Raw genomic sequence first — 19,541 nt, forward strand, 5'->3', positions numbered from 1 at the left:
ATGTAGATTTAAATGAATTTAGAGAGATTCAAATGAACTTGATAATGATAAATGAACATAATAAAAAAAGAGTGTAGGAAGGTATCTAGACATTCACATATAATATATATATTTTATAACCATACTAATTAAATATGGAACAACCTAATAGTAAATATTATAAATACTGAGAATTTGGATATAATTAAGTACGTTGTATTACTAGCATAGTAAAAGCATTCATGATAAATTTTATCCATTATTTTATGAGAAAATCTAGCAAAATAATTGCTCATAAAATCACAAATCATTTTTTTAATTCCTTAATCCTAATAATTAAACTCATTATTCTGCCAGAACATTTAACCTTAATTTTGTTCACCAAAGAACTAGTGAGGTATCAAAATGGGCATGGGCTGCAATATAAAAAGGTGAGAACCTCTCAAAGCCCACATGAGAACAATATATTTCAGCCCAATTACTACTTTTGATCGCTTTTCCTTCTCTTAAACCCTAACTCATGGGGCCCACAAACAAAGAGGGAGAGAAATAAGAAGACATAGAAGAATGAAATATCAAGCACAGAAGTGAAGCTGTACTTTGGTTGTCTTGGTGGGTATAAATAGCCACCGCTAGCTCTTCGCTGCGAATTCGCCTTTGCTATTACAAGAAAAGCCGAATTCACCCTAAAATCCTCTTTAGGGATTCTCTCGACAAAAGTTAAGGTTTTTTGTTTTCTTTGAATAACAAAAGAGAATGGTGGCTGACAAGGGAAAGAAACTAAAGGTCACTGACGAAGAAGAGACTGATCACATTGATGGAGAGCTTGTTATTTCCATTGAGAAGTTGCAAGAGCTCCAGGATGAGCTCGAGAAGGTTTTTTTTTATCCCTTTTTTTCTCTCTTCCTCTCTGTGTATGCTTTTACTCATGTCATATATATCTATTTTTTTATTTTTGGGGGATGGGGGTGGGTGGTTGAAGCTGTCGGATTTTGTTGGGTTTATTGTAACAATACCAAGAAAAAAAAATGTGTGCTTGGATAAATTATAAAATGCGTGCTTGGATAAATTATCTTTTGCTTAGGTTAACATTTTAAAGACAACTTAGGTGAATGGCCAAGTTGATGTTCTGTAACACGTCTGTTTCGGAGAATTGACCTTGTGAGTCATGAATTACTAGCTCCAATCCTGTTATTTCGTGGGTGAGATTTTATGTACCTTGGAAATGGAGACTCTGTGCTATTAAATTGAACTCCATTTAATTAGTAGGCCCAAAAAAGAAAAAAAGAAAGAAAGAAAACATAAAAAGGGTTATACATGTTGTATCTGCCTTTCATTGGTGCCGTTGTTGAATGTATTGCAGTTTCTTTGTAATTCTGATGCGAGACTGGAGTAGACCATCGGGGTATGCTTTAAGATTTTTTAATATGAAATGTAATTTATGAATCCTGGCATTTTCTTTGACGTTGAACAGGTTAATGAACAAGCAAGTGATGAAGTGCTGGAAATTGAGCAGAAGTACAATGAGGTTCGCAGACCTGTCTACACTAAAAGGAATGATATCATCAAATGTATTCCTGACTTCTGGTTAACTGCTGTGAGTGACCTATTTGCACTCTTAAAATTTCTGTTTTGAGTTAGCTATTGGCTATCCGTTTCTAACCTTTATGTGACATGTGCTTGATGCAGTTCCTGAGTCACCCTGCCCTTTGTGATCTTTTGACTGAGGATGACCAAAAGGTTTGTCACCTAAATTCTGAATTTCATTTTATTACTTTTTATGTAACTCAACACTAACTGGTTGTTTGGAGCTGCAATTTTGTTTTATTACCTTCAATTTCTTATGTTCAAGATATCAATATCAATGAGTGTTTAATTCAGTGGCATGCTCTCATGCAAAGCTGGGATAGTAGGGCCAGCATTTAATTTCATTTCCTGCAATTGCAGCCCAAAAAAAAATATCTGGAATCTTTATTGGTTATTAATGTTGAATTGAAATGAAAATTTATTAATTTAATAATCATGTTGACAATGAATGCTTGCACCCAAAGGACTCATTGGTCTTCTGTTGTTGATACAGATCTTCAAGTATCTGGATTCTCTACACGTGGAGGATTCCAAAGATGTGAAGTCAGGGTATTCTATAACATTTGTAAGTATTTTTTGCCACCCTTTCTTTTTGGGACACTTGATTAATGTTGCTCTTGTTTCTGGAATGGATTCTATTGTTTTCATGAGCGGTTATTTAATTTTTATTCATTTCTTCTTTTCAGATATATCTCTTATTTTACTCTCATGACCTTAGTGTTGATGAATTACTGCTGATCATTTTCTTGTCTTTCCTTTTTCTCTCTTGTCACTCTAACTTTCAGAACTTCAAAGAGAATCCTCATTTTGAAGATACAAAGCTGATAAAAACCTTTACATTCTCTGATGAGGGTACAACTAAGATAACTGGTACAGACATAAAGTGGAAGGAGGGCATGGTAATGCTTATCTATAATCTCTGTGGCATCCTTTACTCTTTCCTCTCTTGCTTGTGTTTTTGTAGAAAGTTGATTGTGAATTCTATCATGTGAAGGGCACTGCAAATGGAGGCAATCATGAGAAAAAAGGAAACAAACGACCTTTGGCTGAGTTGAGGTTATTCTCTAACCATTCTTTGCTTTATTAAGCCATTTGTTGTTATAAAAAAAGAGAGGTACAGCTAATTTCATATTTGATGCTTTGTCACCAAAAAGGTTTGCTGAGGCATGGGCATAAAAGCAACATGTGGTTTATGGCAACGAGCTGCAAAATCTTCTATGATTTCACAATATTAATTGAGATATCTAATTAATTATACATTAGTATTTAAGGGAATAAATACTTAATGTGCCAAAACAGTAACCTACCTTTGTTGTGCTCAAATTTGAAGTAGGTTAATCAGAACTCAGATGCCAACTTCTAAGCTAAAATATTTATCTTGCATGCTTCAGTTGGAGGATGCTATTTATTTGGTGGAGGGAGACAATTCGACCTTTATTTCAGAAGCTTGTTGATGTGAAACAAAATCGGTTAACCTGAAAATCTATAAATTTGTTAGGTGGTCTATCCTTCACAATTTCATTTAGCTTGCCAGACCACTTTACTATGCCCTCCACCTGTATTGGTCACGTACAAGATGGGGATTGACTGTACAATTTTTTGGTAAGCAGCATGTATGCTGTTGTTTGGAGGTGCCTAATTGGAAACTGAATCAACCTTTATCAATTAAACAGTTTCTGTGAGCTTTAGATCAGTATTTTGGTCTCTATATGGACCTCTGGCTCGGGATTTTCGAGGAGTGTTTTAGTCAATATTTCAATGAATTGGAAAACCCTAGTGTTTCAGGGGATTTTCGAGGAGTTTTTTAGTCCATGTTTCAACGAATTGGAAAGCCTTAGTGCTATCTCACTGTAGGATTATGCCTTAGCCTCCCTGTTTCAATTGCTCACTCTCTCTACTAATGTCACATAAAAACCAAGGCTGCATCACCTAGGACAAATGGAAAAATATTCCTCATGTAATCTGATACTGGGATCTGATCTGCTATCTTGTGATTTGTTGCTCTTTGGTATACAGTTTCAGATTCTTGAACCTTCCAATACAAAATATAAAAGCAATTAAATTTGAGAGCTACTCTAGAACTCTATAATTATTCTCATGCCTCAACTTAAATTGCAGATACAGAAAACATTGAGAGAGCAATTATCTTTACATATTTACTCTAGAACTCTATAATTATTCATCAATTATTTGATGGTGCAGCTTCTTCAGTTGGTTTGCTGAAACTGAACAGAAGGAGATCACTGAGCTTCATGATGAGGTATTAGATGCCCTTTGCTTTATTAATTTCGTATGTAGATAGTGTAAATTGATGATTTGATAGTTTGTGTTCTGTTATGCTTGACTCTATTTTAGTGTATAAATATTTTCAATTTTTCACCTACATTAGCTTAATCTGGGACAATTGGATTAAAGTTAAACTGCTTCCATCTAGTTCTTACTGTCTTACTAATTTTGATTTTCCTCCAAAATTGCAGGTTGCGGAGATAATTAAGGAGGACTTGTGGCCTAATCCTCTGAAGTACTTTAACAATGTATTGCTTTTTAAAAAAGTTTTTTTATCATAGATTTTCATTTTCATTTTCATTCTGTTCACATTTTTCTGCCTTTTATTTTATAGAAATAGGTTAATTTTTCAAGTCACTCTGTTTTATTGTTTCAGGAAGCTGATGAAGAGGATTCTGATGCAGATGAAGATGAAGAGGTAATGAAGCTGAGATTTCAATATATACGTCCTTGTCCTTGCATGCACATGAGAGCACTTCCACATGTACACGATGCATGCATGTATATATGTGTGTGTGTGTGCGAGTGCACACGCGTGGGCATAGTTGGGCACTGTTTGATGTTTGCATTTAGTCACTTCATGGTCTTTCTTGTTGTTTACATGAAAACTGAGTTTTAGGTACATTTTTTAGCTCTTTCAATCTCAGAAAGTGAGAAAGTAGGTTTTCTCATAATAGGGTGAAACAAATACTTGAAAGTAGAGGAACGAGACTGGGGCAAGTGGGGGAGGAGCAGAAACTGGATCTGATGAGTGAGCAACTGACCTGTAGGAGTTCTATATGTAGCCAAGTTCCATAGAAATAGCATATGCATTTATGACGATTCTAGTTCCATAAAATTTAGTGCTTTATTAAACACTGCTAACATCAAATGATCTAACATGGAATGTTTTATTTGCTATGGGCAATGGGGAACACGTTTGTGTGCTGCTGCAACTTTAAGTTCTGTTAATCTGTTCTGATCGTTAATCTGTTCTGATGGAGATCAGAACTAATTATTAGAAGTGATTGCAGTCTAGAATATTAACAGAAACGCAAGCATTCTTTTTGAGGCTTAAACATAGCACATGAATCTAAGTTTGGACAAATAGCTTATAATCATAATCACTGTACTTCAATTCCTTATAAATTGAGGGTTATTTAAATTATGATTGAATAGTAGTGGTATCTGCACCAGCGTTCCCCCCTACCAATCATTGAACCGTGCATGTGTATTTGTTGCTTCTCAACGTCATATTCCCTAACATTGGCACTTTGATAGTCCTAGTCTCCCAATTGCGTTTTCACTCATATCTTTTTAGCTATAAAAGAGTCGTAAATTGCAATATTAAGTTGCTGCTGCTACTTTTATGGTTTGACAATGCTGTGCATGTCGTCTTGACATGATCGATGTCTGTCTATAGGAAAATGGTGATGAACAAGACGACGACGACGAAGATGACGCTGAAGATGACAATGAAGATGACGATGCTGAAGATAATTGAAATTTCTCTTGCTTTTGTGGTTTTCTTGTCAATGAGGGAGAAAGTACCAAACTAGATAAAGGAAGTGGAATAGCTAATGATGTGGAGCTACCTGCGGTTTTGAATATTTTTAGATTTTCAGAGTTTCTTTCATCGGATTCGTAAAAGATTTTTCATCTAGCTACAGAACATTTTTTAGATCATGCTTTATCTTCTATATATAAAAGTAGCTGGTATTTTTATAACTGTTGCTAATTATTTATGGTAGATAATTTGGTTTTTTCTTTACCTTTTATTGTTGGATAAAAAGAGGAATGTATTATAAGAAAGAACAAAAAAATCGGAAATAAATTGAAGTATCCGTAAATAATAGGAGGGGAAAAAAAAAGACTACAAATCAGCAGATGAGGGATTCTCCGTCGAGTAAGAAGGAGAACAGAAAATGAAATAGGAAATGTATTTCATGAAAATGTCATGATAAAGGGGCACATGTGGTTATCAGCTGATAAGTAAGAATCTAAACCCACAGGTTTCAAGAAATTAGAATTCTGGCTTATCGTATGTGTGGGATTATTCCCCTTGTTAATGCACGGCACTGTAGTAGTAGTAAAGTAAACCCATTGGAATTTATTTTCTATAGAGGAAGATGGAAAATAAAGTTTAACTGTATAAATTTCAGAGTTATAATAAATTTATATAATTATTATTTTTAGAATTTATGAAATTAGTTGAGATATACATAAATTACTGAACATCTATATTAATAAAAAAATAAAAAAACCTTCTAGAAATAACATTATTATTCACTGATACAATCCCTTTAATGTCCCCGAGAAGGATTGAACAACACCTCTCACATTTTCTTACGTGCATTTTTGCATCTACTCAACGTGAGAAAACTCATTCTACCTCCTGTTGATCAGTCTTGTTAAGGTGCCTGCAACGAACATTAAAAAAAAATAATACCAGAGAAGGCCAGGAGAAGGTTCATCCTGCTGACAACTTGGGTTGGGGTTTAATATAAAATCTATTTTAAGGTCAGGTTCGAGAAAACAAATAAAAACATCATATGCAAGTGTTGGAGCAGCTATACCTATATAGAAGGATTCGTGGATTGGAAAGCAGCATTAGTTTTCTGAAGAGCATTAGTTTTCTCACCATCTGTGAGCACCAGCATCCCTTTTTTGTGTTTTTTTTTTTTTTTTTTTTTGCTGACAAGAAATGCCTCTGTTGCCTGAGTTCTGCAAAACCAAACCGTTGAGTTGTGAAGCAAACCCATTTTAAGATATGGAAAAGCATTAAAAACACAGCGCAAGCACTCCAATTGGTCTCATATAAAACATTGTGCAAGTAGCAATCACAGATCGACCTTCCAATTTTGATGGACAAGCTGCATTAACTTATCTTATCGTATCATCTTGCTTCATCACAGATGAGACATCATCATGAACTTATTCTGTCATTGATTCTTGAAACTGTCCCTCAACATCAGGCTCCATGTTTGGTTAACCCGATAATTTGTCTGGAATTCTCTGAAAAAAGCTTCATAAATTAGCAAGTCTAACCCAATAATTTGGGTGCAAAACCATGCAGTTCCTGAGAAATTACTACCCTAATCCAAAATGGAAAAAGAAAATAAACTCTCTCCATTTTCTTTGTTTTTGAATTGTTGTGTCAAATTCCTCCATTACAATTTATAAAACAACAAGGAGAAAGAAAAGAAACACCTACAAGCTTCCCATCAACAGCAGCATCATGGAGAATCCATTCCTGAGAACCTTAAATGTTAGATTTAAATTCTTTCAAAGAGGGCCCATGTCTAATCTTAAAAAAAGAAAGGGAAAAAAAAAAACGCCAAAAGCATCAAGAACTTGGCTCGCACACAGAACCACAACGAGCTAGAAAATAGACAAACAAAAGGCAACCTTGTGTTTTCTTTTTACTTCCTTTCTCGAAAAAATTAGATTTTCTTGGACATGTTGAGGAATGAGTATTTGTGTGACAAGAGTATTTAATTGATTAATCTCAGGACTAATACTAAGAGCAGAATAATCATGCGGCATGAAGTTAATTAATTACATTAGTGTAACTAACAATTTAGCAGACCAATTTTATCATACCTAAAGATTTGAGAACAAATAATATTTAGATAATATTCGTATAAATTTTAAATAATTTTAAATTTGTTTAACACTTGTGACTTCTAAAAAAATTAAATTTACTATTTTTGTTGTATATATGTATTTTGGAAAAAACTTACAACTTCAACGTAATCTAATTGACTTGGTTGGTTCAAAGGTAATTTGAATAACCAATAATTGTAATTTGGATGGTATTTTTTTTAATATTAGAATGAAAAAATATTATATTCACACAAATTATGGACTTCATTGGGTTTAACTTTATTTTTTAAAAAAATATATTTTTTACTTAATGATGTGATAACAAAAATAGACACTCCCAAAATTAAGCACCAACTAAATGAAAGGATGTTTGCTTAAGATTATAATAATCTCATAAAACATAAACCAAAATAAATTATGAAAATCAATTCAAAATTAATCAACTAAATGTTGAAAGATATATAAAAAAAAAGATTCAAAAAAAAATGGAATAAAAAAGAGAGAGAAGTATTCAACATTGTTATTACATCTAACCCGATAGGTCAACTTTAGAACCTCACATCTCGTTTTCTTAGCTTGGGTTTAAAATTAACCTTTATAAGAATTGTTTCAAAGTGATCCAGTTAAAATTGTTTTCTTAGCTTGGGTTTAAAATTGACCTTTATAAGAGTTGTTTCAAAGTGATCCAGTTAAAATGATAGGTCTAAAAGCAACCTAAACAAATAGTAAAAGCTTGGCTTGGTTATTTTTTAAAAAACAAATTTCAAGATGATAATTTTTTATATATATTGAGATGACTATATAATGGAGAACCTGAGTTTTACGGCTTGACTCCCCAAATCCGCAACCAGGATCTTGTACTCCACTTGATTTAAAAATTTTGTTTTTCAATACTCTATTTTTTTTATTTAGTGTTATGATAACAAAAATAGACGCTTGCAAAATTAAGTATTAATCAAATTTTAAGATATTTGTTTAAGATTACAATAATCTTATAGAAAGCAAACTAAAACAAATTATGACATCCAATTTAAAATTAATAAAATATTGAAGGATAGAATTAAAAAAAACTAAAAAGCATTCAATAAAAAAATTAATAAAAATAAAAAAAGAGAGACCACCTTCTTCATTGTCCATACCAGGGAAGCCCCAACTAAATAATTATTTTTAGTGGTTTTCCTTCTAAATAATTTATTTAATTACTCTATTCATTTGGTGTAATTATGTTTTTTATAGTTTTTTTTTTTAATTATGTACATAGACAAACTTTAAATTAATTTTGTAGCTTCATAATTCCTATTTAATTTTGGTTGCTCCACCGACAAAAGTTATAATTGATACTACTTTCCTCTATGAATTTACTCTTGTTTTATATATTAAGGGGTAAGTCCAGCAAAAAGCAATGCTTTACTCTTTCTAACTCAAAACATCAATCTTTTGACATGTCATACAAACTAAGAAAGAACAACTATTTGCATATTAACTAGGTCATCTATTCTCACATAGCTTTCTAACATTACCCTTTCATTAAATTTTAGAGCCACAAGCTCATAAAGTATTTAATCAACGAAACATGTAATATTTTTCCTATGAAATGACACGCCATAATATTTTTCTTAATAACTCAGTATATTTAGTCTAGCTAGGTTTCCAAAATACAGCAATTCAAAAGTTTTATTTAAATATTGTAAATCAACGAGAGGTAAATAGGTTTTCAAAAACAGTTGAAGTGGGTTTTAATCCGTGTATAATAGAGAAATTAAAGAGGAAAAAACAGGAAATCCGCTCCTGCTTGTCAAGGACACTGTTTTCAAAAGCTACTCCTCCATAGAATCATGATAGGGCAAGATCATATATATACCTCCAAATCCTTGAGGTATTTTATCATCATCACTACCATATGGAGCCTGTAACGTCCATGAGTGATTGGTTTGGTCTGCTTAACCCTAGAAATTCTTCTGAGTTTTCCTATACAAGAATCATGCCTGTTTAATTCTGTGATGTCATGTTCATGCATGATGATGTCTCCATAAGGGAGCAATTATTTCTTGGTATGATATGGAGTCACACAAGAAACCTTATCCATGGTCACCCTTCAGCCATGGACGTGCCTCGTGGCTCTATTTTCTTTTCTTCCTTTCTGCTTTCTCCCCACACGCATCCAATCTAGGGTCCACGTGTTAACACTAACCAAGAGCAACATCACCACTTTCACATTTATACACAAATCGTGGCCCAGTTAAATTCCTCTCAGCCTCGTAAAAACTAGGTCTGGCTTAACTTTGCAAATCCCATCATGCAAAAAGATAAATTTGACTAAACCCCGAGCACCCTTGGACGCCGTTTGTTCACCAAAATGCCATGTATAATCACAATTTCATGCCATGTGGATGCCACTGATTCCTAAGTAATAGATTAAATAAACTTTATACCAATCGTTATTCCACTTAGGTACAAAATGACGGTAATATGCTTGGACTATATGATAAGGAAAGATTACGAAAGAAATGATTCTATAAAATATTTTTCTATGTTTAATTTGTTTGGCTTTGGTACTCATTTTTCATATACAATACTTTTCCAAACAAATTAATATGTACCTATACATGTGTACCTATAAAATAAAAAGCCTACCTAAAATAACATTATTTCCATGTTTAAAAAGTAACCCAAGTCATACGTCCAAACTATGGAGGGGGGCGCGACATCAAGGGCGACAACGAGTTTTTTTGCGCCTCTTGAGGAGGTGTATGTTGTTGGAAAAGGATTTTATATTTAATCATAAAATTATAATTAAGGTTTAGGACTCGATACTTAATATTATAGTCACTAGAAATTTATAGTCTGCAAGAGTCTAGGTAAGATACTGATTATGCAAAGAAAAGAAACATCACCCCCCAGTACACACTACTTAAGATAAGCTGCGTTGTTATTTAATTATTTTTCTAGATCAGATTTCTGTTTGTTGATCTTTTCTAAGATCTAAAGAAAATCTTTTTTCGTGAAAAAATCTCTACCTTACCGAATTAAATTCTAACCGTTCTAAAATCTGAATTTTAACATCATATTTTCTACATCTTATATATTTAATACTTGAGGATATATTCTATCGTGTAGTCATACCTCACAGATATTAAAGTCTACATTTAGACCTTAACATAAAATGAATAAAATAATTATTAAAGAATTTTTGATATTTTAACCAAAACTAACAAATAATTATAAACAAGTCATGATATCCATTTTACATTTTAAAATAAAATAAAATAAAATACAGTTTTGCAAATACGTGATTTCATTGTTAATATTAGTGAATCGAAAACAGAAAAAAAAAATAATAATAATAATAATTCTAAGGAGGACCGGTGACATGGCATTCAATTATAGACCCAAAACTTTCTGCAAACGAAACGGCAACAGTTGCTCTCCTACATGACGAGTTTTTATCCACTCACCACACCACATGTCGTATCAGTCAACACGTGATTTATTCACATGCCACGTGTCACACACCCACCTTCCCAATCCACCACGTACCCAATAAATAAATCCAGAAAGACAAGAACGCCTTGCTCTTCTCCCGTCTATATATAAAAAAACTCCCCGATGCCATCAGCTATTGTTGTTGAAGCTATTCAAGCTCCCTTCTAGTTCTCTCTGACATTGTTGGGCTGTTGACGCTTCTTGTTAGAAGAAAGAAATAAAAAGTAAAGATGACTGTGAGGGAGAGGGAGAGGGAGAGGAATAGCAAGAATGATAGTCAAGAAACTGGAGGGTGTGATACAGAAGATCAGGGATCAAGGGATTTGATCAAGAAGAAGGTAGGTTATGTGCACAGCCAGGTTCTGAGGATAAGAGAGGAGGATTCACATCTTGGTGAAGAAAGATTAAGTGCTGCTAAAGAAATGATCAGGAAGGCTTTGATTGGGAAATTAGAAGAAAGCTTCGGTGTCCCCCAACATGCTGCTATGGAGGTCGTGTTTTTTTCCAGGCCTATCTTGCCTTGCTCGCCTCTTAGCGGCAAAACTACAGTCAAGGCCTTGCACTAAAAATTGCTCATCTGTCAATTATAAGGTTCGTTTTTGCTTCTTATTGTCTTTGTGATTTCTTTCTTTCGTTCTTTTTGGTGTAGAGCATGTAATGATGAGTGTTCTTGAAGCTCTTGCTTGTGATTCTGTTTTGATTCTCAAGTGTTGCGTTCTTGAGAGTTAAAAAAGAGGGAAATCGAACTGTTCTTCGAGAGAGAAATTGAGTGATGAGAGATAATCTGGGTTATAAGCTCGCGAATTGCTTCAATTCTTTTTACTCTCTGTGGCAAAAAAGTACAGTCATCGGGGCATGTTTGAGAACCCCATTTTATGGAAATAATGGGTTGGAAATTACTGATTTAATTGTGATTTATTGTTTGATTTGGCAGGATTTATTATTAATGGAAGATGAGCTCGAAGTTAAAGAGATGCAGTTCGTTAATTAAGAGAGCTGGTGACAATAATCGCAGCTTTGTTGGAATTTTATATATATATATATATATATATAATGCCGTCCGTTCTCTACTGTTAGCTAGGATTAGGATGAAGGAGCCGTTATGTACAGTCTAAGAAATTAATATTGGTGAGCTCATTTACAGAAATCAAAAGCCACTTTCCTATTATTGGGCTCTCTTTTTTTATTAAAAAAAAAAAGAAGCAATTATTGAAACTTAAGCAATTCTGAATTTAAGCAATTTATGTGGTGTTTATGATTGTAGTTGTACCGTGTTTTTAAAAAAAAAAATTAGTTTCAAATTATTTGTTTATATATGTTTTTAAATCATATAAATATTAAAAATAAATTAAAAAAATATGTTATTTAATTTATTTTAAAAAAATATTTTAAAAACCAACGGAAGCCACTCTCCATGATCTCCTTCGGAAAACGAATTGTGTAGCCACGTCAGGCAATCCTAGAAAATATAGTTCGAAAGATATGCAGAATTTCGCCACGTTCATATATGGGAAAGAGCTATTAGCCGTTGGATTGTTTTAAAGAACATCTAATGTCACTCTTATTGAACCCGTTAAGTGAAATTCACCACCGTCCGATGAAATCGACAATCAATCAGCCAAATAAACGTCAATCATCAACAAAAATGATTAAAATTCACATTATGTCTTCATTTTTCAGTTATGAATGGATGTAATTTAAGTTTTAAATTTATTTTTTAAAAATTATTAGTTTAAGTCTTATAAATTTTAAGGTTATTGGAAGCTTATATAATCATTAATTTCAGGGCCCATTAGATTAGTTAAAGTGCATACAAGTTGACCCGGACATCCATTTTAATATATATATATATATATATATATATATATATATATATATTAGATCATTTCTTACGCTACGCTGCTGATCAGATAAAAAAAAATTTACATAAAAAAATATCAAGGTGTTACTAATATATTTTCTAGTAGAAACTAATTTAAAACCGTGTGGGGGCTGATCTGATATAACTCAGTTCATTTGAAAAAAATCAAAAACAACCCGAACAACTATTAAAAATGTAGTTTGACTAAAACAATTCAAGACAACATCTTTTTTTTCAAATATTGAGATTAAAAAAAAACATATTAGATCGACCCAGGTCAACTTGGGTTAACCTGTCAAATCTGTGACTTAGATCATAAGATCGAGATAATCTAATATAAAGCAAATTAAAACAAATTATAAAACTTAATTCTCAATCAAACTAGTGTTGAATGGTGAAAAAGAAATTTTTTTAAAAAAAAGAATTTAGTTATAAAAAAAAAAGACCAAAAAGCAAACAACTTGAGTCAGCTATAATTAATTTGTCAAAGATATAACTCGGGTAATGTGAATGATATAACTCCATAGAAAAAAATTGAAACAAATTATGAATTTCAATTCTCAATCAATTTAATGTTGAAAGATAAAATAAAAAAATAAATCAACTCAACTCAAATTAATCCACCAAACATATGATCTAGGTAATAAGACAAGTATATCCTCATAGAAAGCAAACAAAAACAAATATGATGTCTAATTCCAAATTAATCAAATATTTAAAGATAAAATAGGGGGGATTCAACTAAAACAAGGATGAAAAACTTTGAGTTAACTCACAACCTGATTCATGAGACTCGGATAAGCAAACCAAAATTTAAAGGAAAAAATTCAAAAAATAAATGACATAAAAATAATCCGAGTCAACCAGAGTTTACTCGCCAAACTGGTGACCCAAACAATGAGACCGAAATAACCTTATAAAAAGCAAAATAAAAAAAAAATCTAATTCTAAATCAATCAAATATTGAAGAAAGTGTTAGCTTTATAGCTAAGGTAATAATTTAATTATATGTTTCCTTGGTAAAATAAACATTATATATAATAAAACATGGTTTTGATATAGTGTTGGTAGCATATCACATAATTAATGTCAATTTGATGATAAGCCTGCAAAAGAATTGGGTTTGATCTTCCACCTGCAAAATAATCTTGTAATAGTTCGGTCTCACCCATTAAGATCGGTGTTGAAAATGAAACTCTTGAATAGAAGTTCAAAAAGATAAGTAGTTGGTTTTCCGAACCTTTATCAATATTAATGCATTTTCTCTAAACTCTCACTTTTTAATTATAATATTTATATTGTTTATTGCTTTTGCATAATTTGAGTGTTTAGAATTGCAAGTTATTAGGTAAAGAGTTTTCAATATATAGTATTACCTTTCATACCTAATTCACTTCCCTCTTAAGTATTTGTGCTGCCTTGATCCTAGAATAACAATATAAAATTGATATAAAAAAAAATCAACCAAAAAAACATAAAAAACACAAGTTAACTTTCAAAATCCGCGACAAAAAATCATGAAACTAGGATAAACAAACTTTTAAAAAATAAAAAATAAAAAGTGAAAACTGTTTGTGAGGAAGGGATCAGTGAAACCCCATTCTCAATCAGTGTATGTTAAATATATTTTTTTAACCTAAATCTTAATATAAATAGAAAAATAAATAAACAATGTTTTGTGAGGAGTGATCAATTGAAATTTCATTTTCAATTAGTTTTTACTAATATATATTTTTGAAAAAAAACATTTTGTTCTTAATAAATAAACACATTTTCTAATTTTTTATTGGAAAAAATTTGAAAAAACATCTATTACTAACAAACCTTTTTTAAACATTCCTAGACCAAACACCCGTTGTATAAAAACAATATCCACTCACATGGTACTTTGAATCTTGGAATATTGGCAAACAAACCACGTCAATAACTAGATAAAAACGAAGAGATTAATGGATGATATAACTCCATATTTAAAAAAAAAAAAACTAAAAAAAGAGGTAGTTTTACGTAACTCTTCCTCACATAATACGTAACTGCTTCTCACATAATATAATTTATTGAAATAATAATTTGTTTGTCAATTTGTATTACTTTTTTTGTTTTTAAATTCAATTGTATCTATTAACATTATATTTATTGAGTATTTTATTTTATAATATTTTTAATTAATTTTGTTATGAGGTTATCACAATCTTATAACCTAAACTGCAAGTTTCACTAGTTATCTCAGTGGACTTGAGTTTTTTTTTTTTTGATCGACTATTTTTCTCAACTTCATCATTTTGAATTGTATTGATTTAAAATTAGATTTTATGAATTGTTTTGGTTTGTTTTTTACAAGGTACTCATGAATCACGTTACAGGTTTTGCGAGTTAACTTAAGCTTTTTTTTTTTTAATTTTAATTTCATCATTTAACATTAGATTTACTAGGAATTGAACTTCATAATTTTTTTATTTTTTTTTTATAAGGTTATCTCAAATTCATAACTCAGGTCACGATCCTAGCGGATTAATATAATTTAACTCGAGTTCTTTCTTAAAAAGAAAAATTATTATGTTTTTTTCAATTTCATCTTTTAATACTAAATTGATTAAGAATAAGAATTCATAATTTATTTTAACTTTCTTTCTATTGAGTTATCCTAGTTTCATAACCCAAGTAACAAGTTTGTTAAATTAACTCGGGTTGACTCAGGTCATTTTTTGTCTGTTTTTTAGATTTTTTTTTTATTATTTTATCCTTCAACATTAAGTTTATTGAAAATTATGTTTCATATTTTGTTTTGATTTACTTTTTATAGGGTTTTCATAGTCTAATAACACGACACATGGATTAACAAGTTAATCGAGATTTAATTATAATCGATCCAATATGTTGTCATCTCCATATTTATATATATAAAAAAAAAAGTATCACATTTAATATTTATCTTGAGTTAAACTATGTTTTTTTATTTATTTTCAGGTTGGTTTTGCATCCACCAAATTAGTTATATCAAGACAATTTTCTTACAATTTAATTTTATATATATATACACACACACAAATACACAATATAAAATATATTAGCATTGACTAAATATCTTTTTATGTTAAAAAACAAAATGTTATACGACTCAAAGTATATATGGCACGTCAATGATTTAGTTATAATTAAAATTGAAAATTGAGCATTTAATACACTTTTGTCAAGTTTTAATATTGTAGTTCAACCATATTTTTTAAAAAAATTAAAGAATTTTTAGTTTTAAATTAAAATTTTTTTAGTAATTTTTAATCATTTTAATATGATAATGTCAAAAATAAATTTTTAAAAAATCAAAAAAATATTTTAATACATTTCTAAAATAAAAAAAAAATACTTAAAACAACATACATTTTACACTTCCAAACATGTCCGTACTTGGGGAGAAAATTGATGACCAAGTAGTACAGTCCATACAAAGAAAGTTAAAGAGAGAAAATAGAAAATAGGAATAACAAAAGAAAAATTGTAAAACCAGATCAAAATTAGATCTGCGACTAGGAGAAAACACACATATCAACTCCAATAAAGGTTATGCAGCCAGCCTTCAAATGTTATTGTGTCCCAATGCTTGGTAATTACAGTGTCCTTCAGTTGGTGGTGGTACAAGGTCGCTTTCTGATCATCGACGGTAAACAAAACCTGACTTCTCAGAGAAACATGGTTGTTCAAATTTTAAACATTCACGGTTCACACTTTTCAGCTGGTTCGAATCTGCATTCTTTATAAATAAATCCAAGTAGCTGGAAATCAGAACGGAGAGAAACACAGAGAGCAAAACAGAGGATAGTTTCATTACATTCAAAACAAGCCAACATTTTTACTACTAGATCCGAAAAATCTAAATCATTCTTGTCCATCCAGTTACCTACAACCTAACAACAACTAGTCCTATCCATGCCCTTGTTACAAACCAATGAGCCCATTGGCAGAACATCTTCCCCGCAACGAACACCTGGCATTACATGTATTCCTCTCCTTCATCGTCTTCCCCTTCAGCGGACTCTGCCCCAACTTCCTCATAATCCTTTTCCAGAGCAGCCAAATCCTCCCTAGCTTCTGAAAACTCTCCTTCCTCCATTCCTTCACCAACATACCAATGCACAAAAGCACGCTTCGCATACATGAGATCGAACTTGTGATCGATCCTAGAGAACACCTCAGCAACGCTGGTCGAGTTTGAAATCATGCAAACTGCCCTCTGAACCTTAGCCAAGTCACCACCAGGAACAACAGTAGGAGGCTGGTAGTTAATACCACATTTAAACCCAGTTGGGCACCAATCAACAAATTGAATAGTCCTCTTGGTCTTAATTGTTGCTACTGCTGCATTCACATCCTTTGGCACCACATCCCCTCTATACATCAAGCAACATGCCATGTATTTACCATGGCGAGGGTCACATTTTGCCATCATTGAAGATGGCTCGAAAGCACTGTTTGTCACTTCAGCGACCGAGAGTTGCTCATGGTAGGCCTTCTCTGCAGAGATAACTGGGGCATATGAAGAAAGCATGAAATGGATTCGAGGGTATGGGACCAAATTGGTTTGGAATTCTGTCACATCAACATTCAATGCTCCATCAAATCGAAGCGATGCTGTCAACGAGGAGATAACCTGCATAAATTCGAACCTTTCGTTATCTAACTAAACAAGCAATAAACCAACATTTTTTGTTCAAAAAATTCGATTTCAACTGTACCTGAGACACAAGCCTGTTAAGATTAGTGTATGTGGGTCTCTCAATATCAAGAGATCTGCGGCAAATATCGTAGATGGCCTCATTATCAAGCAACACAGAAACATCAGTGTGTTCTAGAAGAGAATGAGTGGACAACACACTGTTATAAGGCTCGACCACAGAGGTGGAGACTTGTGGCGAAGGGTAAACGGTGAAACCAAGCTTCGATTTCTTTCCATAATCAACAGAAAGCCTCTCCAAAAGCAAAGATCCAAGCCCAGAACCAGTACCCCCACCAACGGCATGAAAAACTAAAAATCCTTGAAGCCCAGTACAGTTATCTGCTAGCTTCCTAATCCTGTCAAGACACAAGTCCACAATCTCTTTCCCAACTGCACACCAAAAAATGTTTTAAGAAAATAACCCAAAATTAGTTTGTTAACAAAAGCTGAGATTTTGAAATTAAGACAAAAGGGGCTTGATTTTGTTGTGCCTACTTGTGTAGTGGCCTCTTGCAAAGTTATTGGCAGCATCTTCTTTGCCACTAATAAGTTGTTCTGGATGAAATAATTGGCGATACGCCCCAGTCCTGACCTCGTCAATCACAGTGGGTTCCAAGTCCAAAAACACAGCACGAGGAACGTGCTTCCCAGCCCCAGTTTCGCTAAAAAATGTGTTGAAGGCATCGTCTCCTCCCCCAACAGTCTTGTCACTAGGCATCTGCCCATCAGGCTGCAAGAAATACAAACAGTACCAAAATTTAGTACACAAACAAGTCAAAAAGAAAGATTGAGAAATATATATATATATATATATATATATATATATATATATATGAAGCAAAAGGAATGGTGAAATGGGAAATGTTTAGACCTGAATGCCATGTTCGAGGCAGTAGAGTTCCCAGCAGGCGTTACCAACTTGAATACCAGCCTGACCAATGTGGATTGAGATGCACTCTCTCATTTTTTGATGTGGGAAATAGAGAAATTGTATTAAACAAGATTCGGCCAACTGCTAAGTGCTAAACAGAGCAAAGAGAATTGTGGTTTAGGGTTTGGAAATTAAGAATATATATATACGAAGAGAAAGGGCCGTTTGAAACTGCTTTTAAGAAGAAGATGGGTGTTTTTGAAATTTGAAATGGTTGCTGCTGCTGCTGGGATCCAGCTAGCAGTAACCGTTGAGAATAAATTTGAAATTTGAATTTCTGGAAGGCGCCCAATAACTATGGACTAAAATGGGCGGATCAGTGTTTAATATTCATACCTGGTGTGATGGGCTCGTAGAATTAACAAGGTCTTTTATTGCAACTCAAGCTGGCGGTCCACCAGATAGGATCAGGGCTCCAATAGTGCTGGGGACATCTCATATAGCCCATTTAATTTATTTTAAAAAAAATAAATCTAAAAGTCATAGGGTTTTACACTACGCGAATGATTCTGTCGCTATTTTTGTAAAAACCCAACAAGCTTGTTACAGAGAGTAATATGATTTTTTTTTCAAATGATATGTTAGATATTATCATATTTTTTTTTATTCTTTCCATATTTTATAGCATAGTAATGATCGAAATTACATTTAAAAACAAAAAAAAAAATTATAGCTTTAATACATAGTCCTTTTAGTATTTTAATATTTTTAACATGGTAAAATAACACAATTTCTTTTAAATGCCAATAAAAAAAAAAGTAAATTAGCATACAAAAACTTTCTTTGTATTTGCGTTCTGATATTTTTTTTTATAATTAATTTGACTTAGAAGAAATTATATATTTTAATAAATATAAAAGATTATTTAAAAATATTAGCACGTGGGGAGACCTCACGATCGTCTGATGGTGTTGGATGGCCAAACAAAGGCTATCGAGGCAACGATCCCTCCATTTCTCGACAGCGCTATGACATAACATTTTTTATTTGGTGTTCATTTCCTTTTTTTTTTCTTTCTTTATTTTCTCTCTACATCTTAAATTTCACAGTGACCTTCTAAATTTTCAAAGCAGCTATTTAATTTGTTTTTTCTTTAAATTTGATCCCTATTTTTTTTA

General features: G+C 32.2%; 2 protein-coding genes and 1 long non-coding RNA gene across 4 annotated transcripts; 2 read left to right on the forward strand and 1 right to left on the reverse strand.

The window, feature by feature from the left end:
• The first annotated feature begins 536 nt into the window (after positions 1-536).
• On the forward strand, positions 537-5,559 carry LOC118031866 (NAP1-related protein 2). Its single transcript, XM_035036369.2, has 10 exons — positions 537-855; positions 1,454-1,576; positions 1,669-1,719; positions 2,060-2,131; positions 2,352-2,465; positions 2,561-2,622; positions 3,769-3,826; positions 4,044-4,100; positions 4,229-4,270; positions 5,255-5,559. Exons 1-10 carry the CDS (start codon positions 736-738, stop codon positions 5,333-5,335), a joined length of 780 nt encoding a protein of 259 aa, XP_034892260.1. The 5' UTR covers positions 537-735; the 3' UTR covers positions 5,336-5,559.
• Positions 5,560-11,035: 5,476 nt separating this feature from the next.
• On the forward strand, positions 11,036-12,085 carry LOC118031865 (uncharacterized). The gene is made up of 2 exons (XR_004684587.2): positions 11,036-11,511; positions 11,855-12,085. It is a non-coding gene; the product is annotated as an uncharacterized lncRNA (long non-coding RNA).
• Positions 12,086-16,512: 4,427 nt separating this feature from the next.
• LOC118031832 (tubulin alpha chain) lies at positions 16,513-18,553 on the reverse strand. Of its 2 annotated transcripts, XM_073405633.1 has the most exons (5): positions 18,364-18,553; positions 17,988-18,222; positions 17,512-17,882; positions 16,966-17,426; positions 16,513-16,883 (listed from the first exon to the last, which is right to left on the reverse strand). In XM_073405633.1, the coding sequence occupies exons 1-5, from the start codon at positions 18,454-18,456 to the stop codon at positions 16,715-16,717; spliced, it is 1,329 nt and encodes a 442-aa protein (XP_073261734.1). In that variant the 5' UTR covers positions 18,457-18,553; the 3' UTR covers positions 16,513-16,714. The 2 variants fall into 2 exon arrangements, with proteins under 2 accessions (XP_073261734.1, XP_034892217.1); XM_035036326.2 differs by having other exon boundaries at positions 16,513-17,426; positions 18,364-18,551.
• Positions 18,554-19,541: the final 988 nt, after the last annotated feature.

This window comes from Populus alba, chromosome 17, assembly GCF_005239225.2.
Source record: "Populus alba chromosome 17, ASM523922v2, whole genome shotgun sequence".
Taxonomy (NCBI): Eukaryota; Viridiplantae; Streptophyta; class Magnoliopsida; order Malpighiales; family Salicaceae; genus Populus; species Populus alba.

What these genes read in the sequence shown, in the direction of transcription:
- LOC118031832 (XM_035036326.2), bottom strand. Translation starts at nt 18,456, where the DNA reads ATGAGAGAGTGCATCTCAATCCACATTGGTCAGGCTGGTATTCAAGTT. An exon ending in TGCAAGAGGCCACTACACAA is followed by an intron (nt 17,883 to 17,987) that starts GTAGGCACAACA and finishes TTTGGTGTGCAG; the next exon opens with TTGGGAAAGAGATTGTGGAC. An exon ending in TTAACAGGCTTGTGTCTCAG is followed by an intron (nt 17,427 to 17,511) that starts GTACAGTTGAAA and finishes GAATTTATGCAG; the next exon opens with GTTATCTCCTCGTTGACAGC.
- LOC118031866 (XM_035036369.2), top strand. Translation starts at nt 736, where the DNA reads ATGGTGGCTGACAAGGGAAAGAAACTAAAGGTCACTGACGAAGAAGAG. An exon ending in CTGACTTCTGGTTAACTGCT is followed by an intron (nt 1,577 to 1,668) that starts GTGAGTGACCTA and finishes TGCTTGATGCAG; the next exon opens with TTCCTGAGTCACCCTGCCCT. An exon ending in CTCTGAAGTACTTTAACAAT is followed by an intron (nt 4,101 to 4,228) that starts GTATTGCTTTTT and finishes TTATTGTTTCAG; the next exon opens with GAAGCTGATGAAGAGGATTC.